We start from the raw sequence: 22,769 nt of genomic DNA on the forward strand, positions 1-22,769 counted from the left end.
CATTTCTTCTTTATTAGTCTTGCTAGCAGTCTATGCATTTTGTTGATTTTTTTCAAAAAACCAGCTCCTGAATTCATTAATTTTTATTGAAGTGTTTTTTGTGTCTGTATCTCCTTCAGTTCTGCTGTGATCTCAGTTATTTCTTGACTTCTGCTAGCTTTTGAATTTGTTTGCCCTTGCCTCTCTAGTTCTTTTCATTGTGATTTTAGGGTGTCGATTTTAGATCTTTCCTGCTTCCTCTAGTGGGCATTTAGTGCTATAATTTCCCTCTACACACTGCTTTAAATGTGTCCCAGAGATTCTGGTACATTGTGTCTTTGTTCTCATTGGTTTCAAAGAGCTTATTTATTTCTGCCTTCATTTCATTATTTATCCAGTAGTCATTCAGGAGCAGGTTGTTCAGTTTCCATGTAGTTGTGTGGTTTTGAGTGAGTTTCTTGTTGTTGTTGTTGTTGTTGTTGTTGTTGTTGTTATGGAGTCTCGCTCTGTCGCCCAGGCTGAAGTGCAGTGGTGTGATCTCGGCTCACTGCAAGCTCCGCCTCCCAGGTTCATGCCATTCTCCTGCCTCAGCCTCCTGAGTAGCTGGGACTACAGGCGCCTGCCACCACACCTGGCTAATCTTTTTGTATTTTTTTTAGTAAAGACGGGGTTTCACTGTGTTAGCCAGAATGGTCTCGATCTCTTGACCTCGTGATCTGCCCACCTCGGCCTCCCAAAGTGCTGCAATTACAGGCATGAGCCACCACGCTCCACTGGCCTTGAGTGAGTTTCTTAATCCTGAGTTCTAGTTTGATTGCACTGTGGTCTTAGAGACAGATTGTTGTGATTTCTGTTCTTTTGCATTTGCTGAGGAGTGCTTTACTTCCAATTATGTGGTCAATTTTAGAATAAGTGCGATGTGGTGCTGAGAAGAATGTATATTCTGTTGATTTGGGGTGGAGAGCTCTGTAGATGTCTATTAGGTCCACTTGGTCCAGAGCTGAGTTCAATTCCTGGATATCCTTGTTAACCTTCTGTCTCGTTGATCTGTCTAATGTTGACAATGGGGTGTTAAAGTCTCCCATTATTATTGTGTGAGAGTCTAAGTCTCTTTGTAGGTCTCTAAGGACTTCCTTTATGAATCTGTGTGCTCCTGTATTGGGTGCTTATATGTTTAGGATAGTTAGCTCTTCCTGTTGAATTGATCCCTTTACCATTATGTAATGGCCTTCTTTGTCTCTTTTGATCTTTGTTGGTTTAAAGTCTGTTTTATCAGAGACTAGGATTGCAACCCCTGCTTTTTAAATTTTGTTTTTTTATTTTTTGCTTTCCATTTGCTTGGTAGGTCTTCCTCCATCCCTTTATTTTGAGCCTATGTGTGTCTTTGCATGTGAGATGGGTCTCTGGAATACAGCACGCCCATGGGTCTTGACTGTATCCAATTTGCCAGTCTGTTTCTTTTAATTGGGGCATTTAGCCCATTTACATTTAATGTTAATATTGTTATGTGTGAATTTGATCCTGTCATTATGATGTTAGCTGGTTTTTATGCCCGTTAATTGATGCAGTTTCTTCATAGCATCAATGGTCTTTACAATTTGGCATGTTTTTGCGGTGGCTGGTACCAGTTGTTCCTTTCCATGTTTAGTGCTTCCTTCAGGAGCTCTTGTAAGGCAGGCCTGATGGGGACAAAATCTCTCAGCATTTGCTTGTCTGTAAAGGATTTTATTTCTCCTTCACTTATGAAGCTTAGTTTGGCTGGATATGAAATTCTGGGTTGGAAATTCTTTTCTTTAAGAATGTTGAATATTGGCCCTCACTCTCTTCTGGCTTGTAGGGTTTCAGCCGAGAGATTCACTGTTAGTTTGATGGGCTTCCCTTTGTGAGTAACCTGACCTTTCTCTCTGGCTGCCCTTAACATTTTTTCCTTCACTTCAACCTTGGAGAATCTGACAATTATGTGTCTTGGGGTTGCTCTTCTCGAGGAGTATCTTTGTGGTGTTCTCTGTGTTTCCTGAATTTGAATGTTGGCCTGCCTTGCTAGGTTGGGGAAGTTCTCCTGGATAATATCCTGAAGAGTATTTTCTAACTTGGATCCATTCTCCCCATCACTTTCAGGAACACTAATCAAACATAGATGTGGTCTTTTCACATAGTTCCATATTTCTTGGAGGCTTTGTTTGTTTCTTTTCACTCTTTTTGCTCTAATCTTGTCTTCTCACTTTATTTCATTAATTTGATCATCAATCACTGATATCCTTTCTTCCACTTGATTGAATCGGTTATTGAAGCTTGTGCATGCGTCGCGAAGTTCTTGTGCTGTGATTTTCAGCTCCATCAGGTCATTTAAGGTCTTCTCTACACTGTTTATTCTAGTTATCCATTCTTCTAACCTTTCTTCCAGGGTTTTAGCTTCCTTGCAATGGGTTAGAACATTCTGCTTTAGCTCGGAGAAGTTTGTTATTACCAACCTTCTGAAGCCTACTTCTGTCAACTTGTTAAACTCATTCTCTGTCCAGTTTTGTTCCTTTGCTGGTGAGGAGCTGCAATCCTTTGGAGGAGAAGAGGCACTATGGTTTTTGGAATTTTCAGCTTTTCTGCTCTGGTTTCTCCCATTCTTTGTGGTTTTATCTACGTTTGGTCTTTGATGTGAGTGACCCCTACAGATGGGGTTTTGGTGTGGATGTGCTTTTTGTTCATGTTGATGCTATTCCTTTCTGTTTGTTAGTTTTCCTTCTAACAGTTGGGGCCCTCAGCTGCAGGTCTGTTGGAATTTGCTGGAGGTTCACTCCAGACTCTATTTGCCTGGGTATCACCAGCATAGGCTGCAGAACAGCAAATATTGCTGCCTGATCCTTCCTCTGGAAGCTTCATCCCAGAGGGTCACCTGCCTGTATGAGGTGTCTGTCGGCCCCTACTGGGAGGTGTCTCCCAGTCAGGCTACACGGAGGTCAGGGACCCACTTGAGGAGGCAGTCTGTCCATTCTCAGAGGTCGAACACCGTGCTGGGAGAACCACTGCTCTCTTCAGAGCTGTCAGACAGGGACATTTAGGTCTGCTGAAGCTATCTGCTGTCTTTTGTTCTGATATGCCCTGCTCACAGAGGTGGAATCTACAGCAAGGCAGTAGGCCTTGATGAACTGCAGTGGGCTCTGCCCAGTTTGAGCTTCCCAGCCTCTTTGTTTATACTGTGAGCACAAAACCACCTACTCAAGCCTCAGCAACAGTGGACGACCCTCCCCTCACCACGCTGCAGCATCGCAGGTCAATCTCAGACTGCTGTGCTAGCAGTGAGCAAGGCTCTGTGGGCATGGGACCTGCCAAACCAGGCACGGGAGGGAATTTCCTGGTCTGCCTGTTGCGAAGACTGTGAGAAAAGTGCAGTATTTGGGCAGGAGTGTACCGTTCCTCCAGGTACAGACTGTCATGGCTTCCCTTGGCTAGAAAAGGGAAATCCCCCAACCCCTTGCACTTCCTGGGTGAGGCGATGCCCTGCCCTGCTTTGGCTCACCCTCCATGGGCTGCACCCACTGTCCAACCAGTCCCAATGAGATGAACCAGGTACTTCAGTTGGAAATGCAGAAATCACCTGTCTTCTGCGTCAATCTCGCTGGGAGCTGCAGATCGAAGCTGTTCCTATTTGGCCATCTTGGAAGCTGGGCCTAAATCCTCTCTCTTTGTTTTTAACTGAACTTCTGATATACAGAATTGGATTAAACATAATCCTTAGTTGTAATACACTGTCATCTTTGGTCCCTTGCATAGCCCTCTTTAATTCTAATTTCCTTGTTTATGTATTTACCCCTTTATAATGTAATGCACACCCAAGAATCCACCACCCAACCCAGTGCCTAGAACATTGATAATCAAGCACCTTTATGTCCCTCGTGTCATCTCTGCCAATCTGCACCCTTGCTGCAGGCAACCACTCTTAGAATTTTGTGCTTATTATTCCTTTGCTCTTTTCCTTATAGATTTTTTGTGCATACATGTGTACCTCAATAATGCCTTGTTTCATTTTAGTTGTTCTGCAACTTCCTAAATTACTTACTCCTATACCAGTACCACTCAGTGTCATTGCTACAGCGTTAAATAGCCTGATATCTGGTAGGTAAGTCCTGCTGTCCCCACATTCCTCCTTCCTTTTTAGAAGGAGATGCCACAGGGAACTGGGGACTCATTCCTGAGGACTTCACCCTGCCCTGGATGAAATTAGCACTAGCTGTCTCTGCAAGCACCCTTCTGCTTCCCCTGCCTGCTCTCCCATGTTGGATGTGTTTCTTTCAGTACCTGTAGGGGCGGCTGGGTGGTTCTAGTGCTGCAGTGACAGAGAACACTGCAGAGGTTGGGAAGATCCGTGGAGCAGGGTGCATGCCAACCCAGAGGCACCCCCACCTGACACTCTCCCCATGTGACAAGGGATGTCCCATCCGAGGCCAGCACGTCCAACCATTGTGCAGCTCCCCGGGGCAGGCTCCAAGTTAAACACAGTCAGATTTTCTGGGACAATTTTAAGCTGAGTTAGGAGTATCCTCTACCAGACCGAGGAACTGGTGCAGTGTTACTAATTCTGTCTGCCTGCAGGGCCTTGCTGGGGTTCTTCAGTGGACTCAGGGCAGTATGAAAGAGCTACTTTTCATTCATTACCTGCATCAGAAGACCTGGGCTGCATTTTCCTTTGTAGAGATGCAGGCTAATTTCAGCTGCCTCCTCTCTTCTGAACACCAAGTTTCTCATTCTTATTGACCCAGCACCCACAATATCCAAAGCAGAGCGGTAAGGGCTGGACAGTTAGCATGAGACCCAGCCCTGCCTGTGGGAGCCCATAGGGGTGAGGACAGCTCCAGCAACAGGGAATGGTTCTACAGCGATCTAGGGTAGTCAGGGATTTCCTGAAGTTTGAGGGCAGGGAGACCACATTTCCCAAACCCCAAATTAGGACAATGAGGTCTGGCAGCAGGACAGAATATTTCAAACTAGGATCGTCTCATAAAACTCTCAGGTTTCGTCACCATAATGATGAGAACCATTCACAGGCCTCTGCCTGGGAGAGTCTGATGAGGGTGTGGAGAAGGGCTCACAGCAGCAGGTGTGAGCTGTGTTGGATGGGGGCAGAGAAGGGCACGGAGACCGAGGGAGGCTGCGTTCCTGATGGAGTCAAGAAGATAGAAAGGATGGAGCACTGAGATGTTTAGGAGGTGGACATGAAAGCACTTGGGGGTAGGTTGGGCTTGGAGAGCAGAGGAGGGACATCATGAGTGTGTCTGAAGGCCTCAGCCTGGTAACACGGCTACAAAGACAGGGCTCCCGCTAGAGAAGTACAGCAGTAAGAAGGAAGGGCAAGGAACTTGGTTTCACTGCAGAGCATTTTCATGTCTGTGAGGTCACGGACAGGGCGTGTGGACCAGTGTATCAGAATCACTCAGATCATGTTAAATTGTTGCTTATGATGCCGTAGGTCAGGGTGGAGTACGAGATCCTGCATTTTCAACAGGCTCCCAGGTGACACCGGTGCTACCAGTCCACAGACCACATAGCCAGGCTAACGAGGGTCCCAGACAAGGACTGGGCAGAGATCACGTGTGACAATGTCCCTAATTTGGATAAGTACATGTTGAATTGAGGTATGTAGTGTCATTTTTCACTTCTCCCCACAAGAAAAATGTCTCAACTTCCAGGAAAACCATTATCGATCATCCTGATCAAAATCCAGGAATGCAAAAATGGAAGGGGAGATGTGCCTTTATATTATTTTTTTCATATGAAGAAATGATTCCTGTAACTTTCACAGGTATGACTTTGGTTGTAAGCAGTTGAACAGAGCCATTTTTTTCTTTCTGCCTCTTCGGAACTGAATTTTCTGATGAGGTTAGCTCCTTCTCTGCGTTTCACCCATGCTCTCACCAGCACAAGGTGACAGGATCTGCACTCAGACAGGAAGTGGCTGATGTTGCGGTAATATTAGAGTCAGGGCAGCTCTGTGCCTTCATCACATCATGACAGGGGAAGAATCAGAAGGTTCAGAACGCTAGAGACCAGGACTCCCATGCCTCCTCCTCATGATACCTGGACTCAGGTGTTCTCAGGCATGTCCATTAGTATGAATTGAAGTCAACATGTGCCCCCTGCCAGGGGTCAGTCTCATTCTGAGACCACAGTCTGCCTGCAGAAATAAGCAGTGAAGGAATTTCAGGCACAGGCCCAGGGTGCAGGGGGATGTATGTGGTTCCTCTGAGAATCAGGAAGCTGCGTCCTGCCCCAGGGTTGTCTCTGCAGACCCCTCTTCCCTCCGCTCATATTCAGGGAAGGGTTGCAATTCGGCTCCTGTATATTAGGCTTATTTTGAACTTTAATGACACCAAAAACAAAAAAAACAAAAAAAAAAAAAAAAAAAAACAGTTGATTTTGTGACTTGGTTTTCTTTGGGAGTTTTAAATAAATATTACTATAGAAATATCATTCTCCTGGTCCAAGGCTTCTCTTCTAAGAGGTGTGGAGACAGAGGAGAATCATATTGGATCCTGGCCTTTCCCCTGCTCGTGGAGATTTTGTGGGAAGGCCAGTCAAGCTTATGGGTGCCCCATGCAGACAGCTTTGAAAGACCTGCCTGAGAAAGGGGTTCTGGTTACATCCTTGCCACCCCACCAAATGCTCCCCAAGGCTGTGGGGTTTTATGATTCCCCACAAGAGAGTGAGCCCCAGCATTTCAGAACTGACCAGATGCTTAGAGAAAATCTCGTTCAGTGGCCTCAGACAGGAAAGAGAAGCTCAGAGAGGGAAGGAACGTTGTAGCGTCCCAAGGGGTTAATGGTGGAACTGAGATTCAAACCCCTGTCTCCTGAACCCAGTCACCTCTGCCTCCACCTCCCTGCCTTCCTTGACCTGAGGAGTGGCATTCACTGCAGCAGCCCAGGTCCCAGCCAGCCTTTCATCCCTGAGGCCCTGGGCTCAGGAGATCTCAGACTCAATCCTGAAGAGAGAAGATGGAGCAGCCTGTTGGAATGGAAGCTGATCCCAAGTCCACATCCATAGAGATCAAGGCTCCTGGACCCCAGTCCAGTCCTCTGTTTTTCTCCCACTTTCCTTCAATTTCCAACCAGGGTTCCAGGCTTGCTACCAACATCCCAAGGGTGACATTTCTCTAGGGACACCATCTGCCCATTTTATCTACCCCAGAGGATCTTCTTCCACAGACCCAGGGAGACCAAATAACAACAGCAAACCAAACATCAATGGCATCTGAGCGTATGTCAGACCATGCTTTAATCCTTTCCATAGGTTACCTCCTTTAATTCACACAAGCACCATCAGAGACGGGTCCACGAGCTGAGTTTGCTAGGACCTTGGCTGGAATAGAACTTGAATTCCTCTGTGAAAATAGAGCCCACTCCGACCCCTTCCATGGATAGATTAGTGGTGGATCTGCCTCTGCTTTCGATGGTAAGAGGCTACTGAAAGAGTCTGGCATGGGCCTTGCACGAGGGTGGAGGCTGAGCTAGGATTCATCTCCAATACAGCCCCCCATGTCCCAGCCCAGGCTCTCAAAGCCTGGGCAAGGGATGGGACCTTTTTCCACCTCTTCACTCCCTGCCCAACCCAAACACAGAGGTTTCTCCAAGATGTGTATGCTTCGAGGTCAAGAAGACCTAACAGTGGTCCTGGACACAAACCCCCAGGAGGACCCAAGTCTCCAGCGCCTTCCTGGAGCCAGTCATTCTTCCTCACAGCTGGGAGGGGGTCGATAGTGAACACCCATGTGGCTCAGCAGGGCTGGGGTGCAGCAGCAAGCCAGCAGTGGACAGACAGCTGAGCGCTGCTGAGCTCTTGGCCAGGAAGGCAGAGGCCTGTGGAAGGAAGGCCCAGAGAGGGGTTCAGGTCTCTAGACCCCTTGTTCCTTTGACAGTGCTAGTGTGAGCCCATGGCTAAAATGAGCCTCACCTGTAAAGCTGAGTGAGGCCTCAGTTCAGCCAGTCCTGCCTTTGATAAGAACAGCAGCTTGAACCTGCCTTTGGGCCTTGTTCAGCCCCACCTCCCCGAGGAAACCTGCCTGGCCTCTGTCTAGAGCTCAGAAGCCACATCCCCAGGTCTGCAAGGCTCTTCTAACATTTATCTCACAGACATCACTTGCCTTGCCATTCACTTTTTCATGTGCATTTTTTTTTCTATCAAATCTAATTTGATTTGGTACAGTCAAGGCCCTTTCACTGCCAGGATTAAATGTGATTTCTGTTCTGCCAAACGTCAACCAGTGCAGAGGCGCCTCAGCCATCATGCCAAGCCATTTCCCACTCTGATGGAGACACAAGCTGGAGAAGGAAGGCGAGGCTACTCTGCCAGCTGGTGGCTGAGACTGGCCAGGCACCCAGGGCTCCCAGTTGCCCAGCTGCATGGCAGGTCAGGGAAAGGAGGACAAATCCTCTCTTAGGCCCTGCAGCGGAACTGAGGTCTAAGAACTGAGAACCAAACAGAATTCCAGATGTTCCTTGTTCCCAGTGCGTTTCCTAGTCCCTGGCCCTGCCCCTCCCACAGCCCCTCACTGGCTACCCCATTGGCCTGCCTGGCCCCATACCCTTGGTTCCTGGCAATAGTAAATTGTTCAACTGGATGAGGAGGGGAGGGGAAGAAAAAGAAGGCTGGTGGGTTGAGCAGATCTTAAGAGATGGCCCTGTGGCCTCCAGGTTTCCCTGAGGGGAAATAATGGTTATGGTCAGTGGGGAGGGAGGTGGAGTGTGGCGATTCATTGGTCAGAGACTGGGGTGCAAGAATGGGTTTAGGGGTGATGCTGAGGTTCATGGTGGCCCAGGTAATAGTGGCTGGGTGGAGGAGAGGGTCCCTGAGGATCTGGCAGTCAAGAATCAGGAGCCTAAGTGATGAGAAAGTGATCCCTGTGGAGGAATCATCAAGGGGTGGCAGGTATGGGTGGAGAGAGGGTGTGGGAGGCCAGGCCAAAGCCCTGACAAACGTGGGGCCAGCGGTCAGTGGATGACAGCATCAAGGAGTGGAGAGAGGACTGAGCCAAGTGGTGTGAACCACACAGGAAGGGGGATTTCTCACAACCAGAAGGTGGGTGTGGAGCTTTGTATGTGGCAGAGGAGCCAGGAGGGGCCGTGCCCTGCCTCCAGGCCTGAGTGAGTACACAGCCCCCAGAGAAGGTGGAAGGGCAGCGGGGTGCCGGGACAGATGCTTGGTCCAGTTAAGGCAGTGGAGGGGAGCTCACAGAGAAGAAGCTGGGGTTGCAGTTTTCATTATGTGGAGTGGCAGTTCCAAAGGGTGCAGTGGAAGATCTGAGTGGTGGGGAAGCTGAGGGCTGGAGTCAGAGGTGAGGGGGACAGAGCATCATCGGGGGATGGCTCTTTAGCAAAGTCAGCTGCTAGAAAGAGGTTCTACTAAGCATCAGGATCCAACAGAACTTCAAATTGTTCCATTCTACCTTCCTTCACTTCAGGGTTACATTCACCCTCCTCTTTTTCCGGAGGTGGGTACCATCCTGTTTCTAGGGCTCCTTTTTCGTTTTTCTGGAATGCCTCCTTGAGTAACTTTCAGACTAGGGGGATAGAAGCTCTTCTTTCAGAGCCACTGCACACATCCAAAAAGGAAGCTGCTGTTTGCTCTGCAACAGTGTAGCTCCCCTTAGCCTGGGAGAGTGAGGAGTCTGGGTGAAAATATTTTGCCAGACACACTCTTCTGTCAGTACTGAGTCAGGGAGCTGACGGGAAGGCCAGACCCTTGAGTTCTTCATCGAAGTGGAGGTGTCTTTCCCACAAATCCTGCCCACCTCTGTTGTGGAGGTTTTGCCCATGCTTTATTCAGCTTCTCTATTGGACCCTGACACCTCCAGGAGCCTCTCCCAAAGGCTGCCCTGCTCAAACAGAGCTGGATCAGGCTCTGCAACTGGGGCAGACAGGAACACAACTGTCCCAGATGTTGGGATTACAGTTCTTTGAGGATTACCCTATATTTACTCCTTGGAGCTTGGGATTTCTCTGGGACTCTTTTGGTGAGAGCCCTGTGCACCCCTGGTACACAAGGCTACTGGTCTCGCTGCTTGATTTCTCCACCATCCTGTCGCACCTGCTTCCTGTCTTCCTGGAATTTACCATAATGTCTGGCTGCTGATGGCCTTTCTTGTTTTCCAGCACCCTTATCCTGTCTCTTGTGCACACGCATGCACACATGAGCGAATCTTCTGTCATTTCAGAGAGACGCTGGGTGGGAGGGGTGCAGTGTGTGGGCCCAGGCTGCCCCCTTGAGCACCCTGCCTTCGTCCTTTGAACAGCCCCATGCAGTTCAGCTGGAACATTTGAATGGAATTTTTCAAGCACTCCCTGTTCTGAGTTGTCCCCTTTGGAGGTTTCTCACATCCTTGCTTTGCAGCGTTGCTAGGGAAGGCCATGCATTATTTAGGACTATTTTCCTGTGCAACACTCCTCTGTGCACAAGAAGTAACTTGATAGCTCCCTATCCCAGGGAAAAATGAGGGCCCCACCTGGACTGTGGGGACCATCTGTGTGGATGACGCTTGTTGGCACAGAGTTCATTTGAAGATGCTGCTTGTGTCCCAGCTGTAGTCACAACCCTTTTTACTGGGGAAACAGTGAAGCTTGTCAACAGAAAACTCTCCAAATTCCAAATGCTTCCTAGACGGGAGCTGAGGTCTCTGTTGCCCATGACAGGGCCAGTCGATACAGGGATGCCATATTTTAGAAGTATCATTACTACAGGTAATGATACACTTGACAATTTGCATGATTAAGTAAGTGGATTGACACCTAACAGGTGCAGACCCTGAGGGCAGAGGATTTCCAAGTCATTGAGGAAGAGGTGACACTTGATTTGAGTCTGGAAAGATGAAGCATGCTCCTGGCAGGAAGTACAAGGAATAGTGTTCTAGGCAAAAGGAGCAGCATGAGGGGAGTCTCAGGGGCATGAAAGCAATTCTGAGGCTTCGGACACCAAAACCATATTCTGTGGATAACTGATGGGCACAGTGTCTGCCACAGAGTGTGTGTGTGCTTGCACATGTATGTGGCTCCTCCTCGTTTCATTCCCTGAAAACAAGCAGTGCCCAGGTCTATTTGAGTTCAGCTTTCAGGACTGTCGCTCAAACCCTCCACCGTCGGCTGACCATTGTCTAAAATTACCACAAGATAATTTCACCTCTTGACCCTAAGATGTTGATTTTTTTTCAAATATAAATACAGGATTGGGATAGGGTAGTGACTTGTGTCTTGGCATGTTCTCACCACAGGCAGAGAAGACTTCAAAGGGCCCAGGGAAGCAGCTTAAGCCACCAATCTCTGTGCCAAGATCTCCACCCATTTGCGTCACAGAAACAGACCATCATAACCGGATGCAGAAACTTTCCCCATTTTATTGATAGCTAAACAGAGTCCCTGGGAAGTCCAATGGTTCATCTAGTCCAAGTCCAATGGTTAGTGATGGAAAGTTAAGCAATATTCAGGTCACTGGAGAACTTTTGAAATGATTACCTTGTCATATTTTTAGCACAAAACCAGACATCCATCCCTGGCTCCAGGAAATCTTCTTCAAGAGCAGAACATTGTTGTCAATTAGGATGATGTACTGAGGCATCTGTAGAGCCACAATAAGTAAATTATGACTATTTTTAAGGGTGCTTCTTGGGCTGATGGCCTGAAATAAGACACACTTTAGAGAGAAAACACCTTTAAGGCAAGGGGCCTGTTATGTCATACCATCATCACAACAGCCCATAGATGGAGGTGTTGCTATCTCCATTTTACAGATGATAAAAATGTGGACCCACATTTTTCTCCTCTAATAAATGGGTGGTGGGAACAGAAGCTAGGATTCCAAGCCAGCTCCTTCCCCCTACTTTTTCCCATTAGGGCAGGCAGGCAAATGCTTCACTTGTGTTGCCTCTCACCAAGTACTTCTGTCAGTGATTTTTTTCTTTAATGTAAATTTGTTTTTGAAGTATAAGATATATGTAGACAGCACACAAATCTTAAGGGTGCTGCTTGATGATGTTTACAAACAACAGGCTAGTAGAACCAGAACTCAATTCAAGCAGTAGAAAATACCAACCCCCCCGCCCCCAAGAAATCCCTCATGCCTCCTCCCCATCACTAACTACTCCCTTAAGGTCACCTCTGCCTAACTTCATCACCTTGCTTTTGCTTTTATACAGAAGATGTCACACAAAATGTACTTTTTTTCACTCAAAACTATGTCGAAAGATTCCTCCATGCTTTTACATATAATTGTGGTTCCTTCATTCTTGTGGCTGATTAGTGTTCTATATGAAGTTACACAATTTATTTTTACATTCCACTGTTGATGGACAGTAGAAGTGTTGCTTCCAGTTTGGTGCTGTTACAAATAATGCTCCTATGAGCATTTGTGAATGTACATTTTGGTAAACATGCATATGCTTTTCTGTTAGGCATTTGCCCAGGAGATTCAGCAGTTTTAGTCAATGTGCCTAGCTTTCCAAAGTGGTTGTGCAGTTCACATTCCCACTGAAAGCATTGTGAGCATTCTGGTTGCTCTACATCCTCATCAGCACTTAATACTATCTTTTTCATTTCAGTCATTCTTTTTTTTTACTTTCTTAATTTCAATAGTTTTGGGGGAACAGGTGGTTTTTGGTTTCAAGGAAAAAGTCTTTAGTGGTGGTTTCTGAAATTTTGATGTCCTACTCAATGTGTAGTCTTTTATCCCTCAATCCCCTCCCACCCTTTCCCCCAAGTCCCTAAAGTTCATTTTATCATTTTTTATTTTTTAAATACTTATGTATGTATTTATTTATTTATTTACTTATTTTTGAGATGGAGTCTAGCTCTGTCGCCCTGGCTGGAATGCAGTGGCACAATCTCGGCTCACTGCAACCTCCGCCTCCCAGGTTCAAGCGATTCTTCTGCCTCAGCTTCCCGAGTAGCTGGGACTACAGGCAAGCACCACCATACCCGGCTAATTTTTTTATTTTTAGTAGAGACGGGGTTTCACCATGTTGGCCAGACTGATCTCAAACTCCTGACCTCGTGATCCGCCCACCTCATCCTCCCAAAGTGCTGAGATTGCAGGTGTGAGCCACCGTGCCCAGCCTCATTATATCATTCTTACGACTTTGCATCCTCCTACCTTAGCTCCCATTTAAAACTGAGAACATAGATGTTTGGTTTTCCATTCCTGAGTTACTTCTTTTAAAATAATGGTCTCCAACTTCTTCATCCAGGTTGCTGTGAATGCCATTATTTCATTCCTTTTTATGGCTGAGTAGTGTTCCAAGGTGTGTGTGTGTGTGTGTATGTGTGTGTGTACACATATATATATACACACACATTTTGTTTATCCACTAATTCGTTGGTGGGCATTTAGGTTGTTTCCATATTTTTACAATTGTGAATTGTGCTGCTATAAACATGCATGTGCAAGTGTCTTGTTCATACAATAACTTATTTTCTTCTGGGTAGATACCTAGCAGTGAGATTGCCAGATCAAGCAGTAGTTCTACTTTTAGTTCTTTAAGGAATCTCCGTACTGTTTTCCAAAATGGTTGTACTGGTTTACATTCCCATCAGCAGTGTAAGGTGTTCCCTTTTCACCACATCCACACAAACATCTGCTATTTTTTGACATCTGTTATTTCTTAAATTATGGTCATTCTTGCAGGAGTATTTCATTATGGTTTTAATTTGCATTTCCCTGATAATTAGTGATGCTGGCTTCATAGAATAATTTAAGGAGGATTCCCTCTTTCTCTACCCTTTGGAATAGTTTCAGAAAGATTAGTACCAATTCTTTGAATACCTGATAGAATTCAGCTGTGAATCCATCTGGTCCTTGACTTTTTTTGGTGGCATTTTTTAAATTTCCATTTCAATTTCACTACTTGTTACTGGTCTGTTTGGAATTTCTATTTCTTCCTGATTTAATCTAGGAAGGTTGTATATTTGAAGAAATTTATCTATCTCCTTTAAATTTTCTAGTTTGTGTGTGTAAAGGTGTAAATAATCCCCTTGAATGCTCTTTTGTATTCTGTGGTATCAGTTGTAATATCTCCTGTTTTGTTTCTAATTGAACTTATTTGGATCTTCTCTTGTCTTTTCTTGGTTATTCTCATTAATGGTCTATCAGTTTTGTTTATCTTTTCAAAGAACCTGCTTTTTGTTTTATTTATCTTTTGTATTTTTTTGTTTCAATTTCATTTAGGTCTGCTCTGATCTTTGTTATTTATTTTCTTCTGCTGAGTTTGAGTTTAGTTTGTTCTTGTTTCTCTAGTTCCTTGAGGTGTGACCTTAGATTGTCTATTCATGTTCTTTCAGCTTTTTGATGTAGGCATTTAATGCTATGAACTTTCCTCTTAGCACTGCTTTGACTGTATCCCAGAGGTTTTTATAAGTTGTGTCACTATTATTGTTCAATTCAAAGAATTTTTACATTTCCATCTTGATTTCATTGTTGACCCAAAGATCATTCAGGAGCAGATTATTTAATTTTCATGTATTTGTATAGTTTTGAGGGTTCCTTTTGGAGTTAATTTCCAATTTTATTCCACTGTGGTCTGAGAGGATACTTGATATAATTTCGATTTTCTTAAATTTATTGAGACTTGTTTTGTGACCTATCATATGGTCTATCTTGGAGAATGTTCCATGTGCTGAAGAAAAGAATGTATATTCTGCAGTTGTTGGGTAGAATGTTCTGTAAATATTTGTTAAGTCCATTTGTTCTAGGGTATAGTTGAACTATATTGTTCCTTTGTTGACTCTGTCTTGGTGAACTGTCTAGTGCTGTCAGTGGAGCACTGAAGTCCCCCACTATTGTTGTGTAGTTGTCTATCTCATTTCTTATGTCTAGTCATAATTGTTTTATAAATTTGGGAGCTCCTGTGTCAGGTGCCTGTATATTTAGGATTGTGATATTCTCCTCTTGGACTGATCCTTTTATTATGATATAATGTCCCTCTTTGTGTTTTTTTTTGGGGGGGGGACAGAGTCTCACTCTGTCACCCAGGCTGGAGAGCAGTGGCGTGATCTCGGCTCACTGCAAGCTCCACCTCCTGGGTTCACGCCATTCTCCTGCCTCAGCCTCCCGAGTAGCTGGTACTACAGGTGCCCACCACCACACCCGGCTAATTTTTTGTATTTTTAGTAGAGACGGGGTTTCACCATGTTAGCCAGGATGGTCTTGATCTCCTGACCTTGGGATCCACCAGCCTTGGCCTCCCAAAGTGCTGGGATTACAGGCCCGAGCCACCGCGCCCAGCCCCATCTTTGTCTTTTTAAACTGTTGTTGCTTTAAAGCCTGTTTTGTCTGATATAAGAATAGCTACTCCTGCTTGCTTTTGGTTTCCATTTGCATGGAATATCTCTTTCCCCCCTTTACCTTGAGTTTATGTGAGTCCTTATGTGCTAGGTGAGTCTCTTGAAGACAGCAGATACTTGTTTGGTGGATTTTTATCCACCTTAATGTGGTGCTCTCCTGCTTCCCCTAGGGATGGGACTACCTGAGAGCTGGACTGCAAAGATTGTTATTGCTCTTCTGGGTCTAACCATGCAGCGGGGCTACCAGGCTCTGGGCTGGTGCTGGGAAATGTTTGCAAGGAGTCCTGTGATGTGATCTGTCTTCAGGTCTCCCAGCCATGGATACCAGCACCTGCTCTGGTGGAGGCGGCAGGGGAGTGAAGTAGACTCTGTGAGAGTCTTTGGTTATAGATATGTTTAGCGTACTGGCTTTCTCTAATGCTGGTTATGCTAGCAGTGAGGTTGTAATATGGACAGACTTGGGAACCAATGGTTAGCCAGGATTTGGCAGGCAGTGGAATTAACTCCTGTTTTCTTCTTCCATGGAGCAAGGTTGTTCTGTCGTGAGTTGCTGTAATGTCCTGAGTTGGTTGGCCTCCAGCCAGGAGGTGGCGCTTTCAAGAGAGCACCAGAGTTCTTTTCCTGTCTCACAGAATTTGCAGTGGCTTGCCACTTCTTTTCATTAGGTTAATTACATCTGAGGGTTACAGACTGAATACAAATTTAGAAATAGACAAACATATGAGTCCTCATTTTTACATTAATATATAAATTAAATATAAGTAGACAATAAAAAGTAGAAGAAAAGCCTATTTTTAGAAAAGACCAAATTAATAGCTCCTAACAGTGTCAGGGACATTTATTTGTTCATCAGTTGAGTCTGCATAGACAATCTTGGAATCATCACAGCTGTTTGAGCAAACTTGGATTGGAGGACAGGCTGTGCAGTTAACTCTGGGTATGAATTTTGGCTAAATATTTGACAACTTCTAAGCAGATCCTATCAGAGGTCTTCATCACTCCAGACTTCAGTCTCAGGCATCACAGGAAAGAGGAAATCATCATTTTAGTCTTCCTTGTTGGTATGTAGCAGAGTCATATTATGGTATTAATTTCTACTTTCCTGATGATTCATGAAGTTAAGCACTTTTACATATGTTTATCGGCCATTTGGATATTCACCTTTGTGAATAGTGATTCTTTTTCAGTTTTAACTTTGGTCAAAAAATAGTTCTAAGAATAGTTCCCATACTGGAAAATTCTGTGCTTCACTTCCTATCTAGGTGATTATTTCCAAGCTTTGACATTTGGTAGTTCTAAGAAAAGCCTCAAAGCCAGGGGAGGTGAGAAAGAAGAGCCAAGGGAATGGGCACAGCCAATGCTGGGCATTCTCTGAGCTCTTAACGTTCCACAGTGGGGGCAGGAACTCAAGGACTTTCTCTGTGCACTTTGGGATTGTCAGTTTACTCTCCCCTCAGAAGTGAGGAGAGATGATTTATATTTCACATTTAGAGCTAGCAACGTACTCTGAACTCCTTTTCTTTCTCCCTTTGGAATTTAGACTCTAGATTGATTTCAATGACTGCAGAGAGATGAAGATAAAAGGCATCTGTCCTCTTCAGCCCCTAATTGGGCAGGCAACACACAAGGAGTTGGGTTTGCTGACAAGGCTAAGCATTTTGGACTTTATGTGCCTAGGGTGTTAAAGTGATAAGAAAATCTCTTAAGGTCTGCCAATGATTTTGAAATTTTAACAGCTCAGTTTTCCTGATGCCAGATGGGGGACAGGGAGTGGGAGAACTGGGTACAAGGGTGTTGCTGGAGGAGAGATGGGGACACCCTGAGGGAGGGTTGTCAAATGTTGGCCTAGGCACAGTGATTGGGTGACTGGAGGTGAGCAATCAGCCTTCTGGGCCTGGAAAATAGGGCATGGCTGGGCTTCCCCTGTCCAGCCTCGTTTTCTATGAGGATCAATATACTGTCTCCATATTTGACTGTTCTGGAGGTTTTGTACAAGTGGAATTATACAATAAAAATAATAAATAATTGTTTTAGAAAGAGGATACAGAGGTGAGTGTTTGAAGCCACTAGTGCTCCCTGCAGATAGCCTTGGGATCTGGCCTCAAGTGAAGGAGAGCTGGATGTACTCTTGTGCACAGCTTCCAAAGCATGTGCCCCGAGCCCCACTTTCATTTTAATGGCTCCCTTTATTAACTGTGCAGCTCAGGTAAATAAAAATTCCTGTAAAACATATTCTTGACTCTTGACTACATTCCCATGTAAAAAGTACTTCTCACTGCAGGTCGTGATAAAAAATGTTTGAAAGCTGCAGGCCTCGGGTGGATCTGTAGAGGGCCTTTCTCTGTGGTACTATTCCTATCACAGTTCTTGTGTTAGTATTCACCACTCAACAGTTTTATTGTATCTTAGTATATTATAGGACATTTATGAAATATCATTTGTTCTATTACCAAAAAAAGTATTAAGATGCAGGTTCAGGCTTCCAGCCTGTAGGATTGGGGAAACCAGGCCTGTATAAACCATACCAGATGCCATGTGACCACCATCATCATCTTCCTTCCAGCTGGTACTAACTGATCAGCGCTGTTCCTCTCCCCACAAACTTCCAGCCTGTCCTGTTGTATTCCTCTTTTGCCTTTGCCTGTTCTCTCTGCCTAGGATACCTTCTCCACCCTCATGTGTCTTTAACACTCCTATTCACTCTTCAAAACCCCATCATATGTCTTCTCTTTGAAGCTTTCAAACAGCTCTTCTATGTAAGAAATTCCCAGTTTCTGTACCTGTATATTTAGGAATTATTGCATATATTATACTCTATTAAAATGATTCACGTATTTAAAATCCCAGATCATGAGCCTCCACCTCCCACTCCACCCCCACCCTCTTTCAGAGCTGCCTCTGGTGTTAGCTTAGTTATCCCTGTTTCCCCAGGGCTAATCATAGGGCTTGGACCAGAATAAGATCTTACTAAAGGTGTCTGCAATAGACCTAGTTAAACTTGGTTTAACTGGTCCTATGTCCCGGGGTTCCATTATTTATGGATTTTAACTTACAAATTTTTCCAGAGCTAGGTGCTGGAAGAAAATGCAACCTGCTGCTGACCATCAAGGAAAGCTATAGGGGAAGTTTCAGGGTTCACAGGCATTCCAGGCAGCCAGCCTCTCAGAATCTAACTGGTTTGTAGAGGAAACCCCTCTGCAGATCCACCCAAGGCCAGCAGCTTTTAAACATTTTCCATCATGGCCTGCAGTGAGAAGTCCTTTTCACATTAAGACACACTAAACACCTACATCAGAGACAAGGCTTTCATGAAACAACATTTATCCTTTCTATGGGTATTGCTCCCATTTTCTCTTTTTTTAAAAAAAAAAATTATTGCTGGTCACCACCCACTGAATTGATTTTGTGACTCTTTAGTCTCACTGGTTGCATTCCACGGTCTGATGAACACTGCTCTACGCTTTCAGCTTATGTAACCAGAGAAATCTTCTCAGAGGAGAAGCCATCGGCCCTGAAGGTCAGTTCAGAGGAGCGGGCAGGAGGCGTCGTGCAGCGGGGGCTGGGATGAGAAGGTGCCAGGACGGCGCGGGGCACATTCTAACTGCTTCCCTCTCGTTGCAGCGGAGCCCCTGCCACTGATGGACCTGTGCCGGAGATCCGTCCGCTCGGCCCTGGGCCGCCAGCGCCTGCGGGACATCAGCTCCCTGCCCTTGCCTCAGTCTCTCAAAAACTATCTGCAGTACCAGTGAGCCGGGCCTGACAGGCAGCACAGACACACAACGCAGGGCCCGGCCCGCCTGTCATTCACAGTCCCGTGGCACATAGGGGAAAGGATCCACCCTTCCTCCGGCTCCCCAGGACACTCAGTTCTTTCAAAGACCAGGATGTGGTATCAACTTTGGAAACGAAAGGTCTGTTGCCAACAGTATCTACTGCCCTCGAGGCAGCCCTCCCGAGTCAGACACCTCCTTCGGAGCCACAGAGAGCCTGGAGTCTGCACCTGCTGGAAATCCTGCCACCAACCAGGACACAGCAGCCACTGTATTGATCAGAGAGCCTGTTTCCTTATTCAAGAGAATGAATAAAACATTTAGGCAGGAGACTTTCTATTGCTTACCCTGTTGCAGACAGGGCCAGGGAGAAATTAGCCAGTGCAGGGAGAAAATTGCCTCTGAATAATGAATGATGAAAGCAGCCTGACGCTGTGCCCCTCCTGGCCCACACCCCTTGCCAGGGCAGCAGGATTGTCATGCAATTTTAGGACTTTGTGCCACTTTGAGGGACTGTTCCCAGGAGGCCCAACCGCAGACCTGGCAAGTGGACAGTGCAGTGTGGAGACACCCTCCGGCTTACCTCTTTGAACGTTGTTTACCTACCCCTTTCCACGTGCCCCGCTTCCCAGCCACTGACTCACAGTTCTCTGGATGCCCAGACACCTCTCTTCAGGGAAGAGGAGTCTGACTGGTTCGCCCCAGGGAAGAGCATATCCTTACCATTATTTTAAGTAGCATTTGCATTTTAAAAGAGGAATGCGGAGAGGACAGTACTTAGTCCAAAGGTGCTAACAGGGGAACGGGGGAACCGGGGGCATGGTGACACCCAAGTCTGATGTGTCCTGGGTTGGGGGGCCTTCCTGGAGTGTCAGGGTCTCTGGGCATCGTCCATTCAGGGCACAGCATGGCTGTCACAAAGCTTTATTTGAGGAAATTATTTTTTCACTTCAGGAGACTTGTACGAGTCTGTTTCCTGTTTCAAATGTGTGTGTGATGTGCTGTTTATTTATCAGCTGAGGTCTGTGGGGGCGGCCTTGTGACTGGAAGGGTGGATATGGGAGACACATTCTCCACCCGCTCCGAGCCTGGTCCTCTCGCAGGAATGCTGCTGCTGCCTCCGCCGCCACCTCTTATATGTTTCAGACACTCTCTGCCCAGACTCATTTTTAACTGGAAATCATCACAGCGGTGGGATATCAGAGCTCCAGACAGCACTGCCTCTCCCTACCCACCCCCCCACTTCCCCCATCTTAATGTGAATTTGACTGATGAATGAGGAGCGTTTCTAATAAAGTTTGTCATTCAGTCCTTCAGCTGCGTATTAAATGTTGTCTGGGGAGGGACCCTGAGAGCTTCTTCCATCAGCCTGCCTGGTCCTTCCGCAGACCCATAGAAGCCAGGCACGTGACTCCCTCTTTACACATTTCTTGTCTCGTCTGACTTGTGGTCCCTGCTTGAGCCCAAACTGCAGCTATTTTGCAAAGGCCTGCCCTGGACAAGAGAATGTGCCTGTGTCCTGGGTCCATGCAAAGCTGACCTTAATGGTGGAAAAACAACTCAGCCTCCTGTTGCCAGAGCCAAGGGGTGGCCCTGCAAAGGGGCTTAGGGTCAGGGAGGGCAAACCCAATGGAACACCAGTTTCCAAGTGGACTGGAGGTGGGGCTGGATGTGACTGTGATGAACGTATATTGTCATCAAGGAGCAGTGCCAATTGCTGAAGGTGAGTGTGAAGTAAGGCCAGGCTCTGGGCTGGTAGCAGTTCAGGAGTTAGAGTCAGTATGGGGTCTGGGTAAGGACTGGCATAGCATTCACTCAGCAGTACCAGCCAACAGCACGCACTATGCCAATTTCCAGGGACCCAGCCCCCAGGCTGATATGTCTCATCCCCAGAGACGTGTAGTACAGCATAATAAAGTGAGAAGGAGCTCATGAAGCGGGGTGGATGAGAGTAGAGTATGAAGGGAAGGCTTCCTGGAGGAAGAGGCACTCTCCAGACTTTTAAGGGCAGACAACCTTCCTGAGGACCACCAAGAGACCAAACTTGCACCTGCCCCCAGGGGCAATGTTCCCAGCTCTGACCTCAGGGCTGGGCTCTGCATCAGGCAGCTTTCAGTCATTTTGTTTGCCAGGGGCAGCTTCCTGTGGCTGTGGCATTAAGGCTTTGTGGCTTTGTGTGTAGGAAGCCTGGGTTTGAGTCCCAGCTTCATCGTTTTTGTGCTGTGACCTTGGGGAAGTCACTTCCTTCTGTGCACACTATGCTGGCTGAGCCAGGTAGCCAGTAACTGGGGACTCTTCCTCTCCCAGCTCACGGAGTCCCCATCTCAGCACCCGCTTTCCAGCTTAGATGCATCTGCCTTATCTTGGCTTCCAAGCCTCACTTATGTGGTTTCCCTCACCCCAACAATGTCCTCCCCGTCTTTACCCTCTCCAGGATCTGGCTTACAGTGGCCCTCCAGGAAGCCCTCTTTAACCACTCCCCCCATCTCTGCCTCCTCTGAGAATTCAGCTCTTCATGTCCTGGCCTGAGGATGCCACTCCCGGGGCCCAGGACCCTCTCCTGAGTACTGGGACTTGAGATCCTCTGCCCTGTGGTCTCACCTGCCCAGGGATCTATGGACGTTTGACGGGTGGGGCCTCTGCCTGCTCCTTCCCACACAGCCCAGAGCAGACACATGGGCTCAGCGAAGATGGAGGGGTGGGTGGAGGTGCCTCAGCAGCTGGGATGACCATGGGAAACTGCAAGGAGGAGCAGGGAGGGGAGGATCCTCCCAGAGCCAAGAACCTGGCCTTGGGGCCTCCCGGATCTCTTGCCCTTTCATTCCCTCACCTTTTCCCAGGTATTTATGAGGCATTTTTCATGCACCCAGCACTATTACGAGGACATGAATAAGGAAATCTGGCCCTGCCATATCAGAGCTCACATTCTAAGGGAGAGACAGGACACACAAGCAAAGAAACAGATGACGTCAGAGGGTGGAGATGAGCAGCGGGTGGGCTACAGCGGGGGAGCAGAAGGGACCCAATAATTGAGGGTGATTGGGGGGTGTCCTCTGGGAAGATGCTGAGTACTGAAGAAATGAGAGGGAGCCAAATACCTGAAAGGGCTTGGATCTCCAGGTCGAGGGGAACTTCTGGCTCTCCCAGCCTACTCAAAGTGGGAACTCCCAAGCCCAGTGAGTTGAGCTGAGGAAAGGAGGCCCCTGTGCCGCCACTCCCACCCAAACTGCAGCTCAGCGTCCCCGTGTATGTGAGCCCCACATACCTCCGGGCTTGCTCGCGCAATTGTGCTCCCTGCAGGTGTGCAAGTGCGCCCACACACAGACACACACACGACCAAGGGCCTGTCCCCAGTAGACATCCTGGGAGCTCGCCCCCTAGTGCCAGAGTACATTATAACCCGGATCCAGCCCCCTCCATGCTTGGCACATTCTCTAAAGTTTGGCCTCTCCATGACCCATTTCCAGCAGGGGCACTTGCCAAACCAGTCCTGCTAGTCACTTTGTAATTGTCTACGAATAGAGCGTATGGTGGCACCGTCCCCCACAGATCTGATGATCCCCACGAGGACCCTAGCTCGCTCTACCCCATCTGACATTCCCATCTTCTGAGTAAAGCCACCCTTTTTCCCTTGCTTTCCTCCTCTGTCATCTACACTAGCAGCTGGCTCCTGTGTGGGTTATCTTTCACTAGGAAACAAATATTTCATCTC

At 46.9% G+C, this 22,769-nt stretch overlaps 1 protein-coding gene across 2 annotated transcripts in view; it reads left to right on the plus strand.

Annotated features, from left to right (window-relative positions):
• The window catches only part of SPSB4 (splA/ryanodine receptor domain and SOCS box containing 4), an 88,446-nt gene extending 68,073 nt beyond the window's left edge, over positions 1-20,373 (plus strand). Inside the window, exons 1-2 of one of the 2 annotated variants that reach the window (XR_007723357.1) lie at positions 18,727-18,804; positions 18,909-18,982. Coding sequence is in view for 1 of the 2 variants with exons in the window: in XM_050779723.1 (XP_050635680.1) it covers positions 18,909-19,036 (128 nt within the window). In the remaining variant the exon portion in view is untranslated. Of the gene's footprint in view, positions 1-18,726; positions 18,805-18,908 lie in introns of those variants that run through there. The other variant, XM_050779723.1, reaches the window with a different exon arrangement.
• The last annotated feature ends 2,396 nt before the right edge of the window (positions 20,374-22,769 follow it).

This window comes from Macaca thibetana, chromosome 2 (genome assembly GCF_024542745.1).
Source record: "Macaca thibetana thibetana isolate TM-01 chromosome 2, ASM2454274v1, whole genome shotgun sequence".
Lineage (NCBI taxonomy): Eukaryota > Metazoa > Chordata > Mammalia > Primates > Cercopithecidae > Macaca > Macaca thibetana.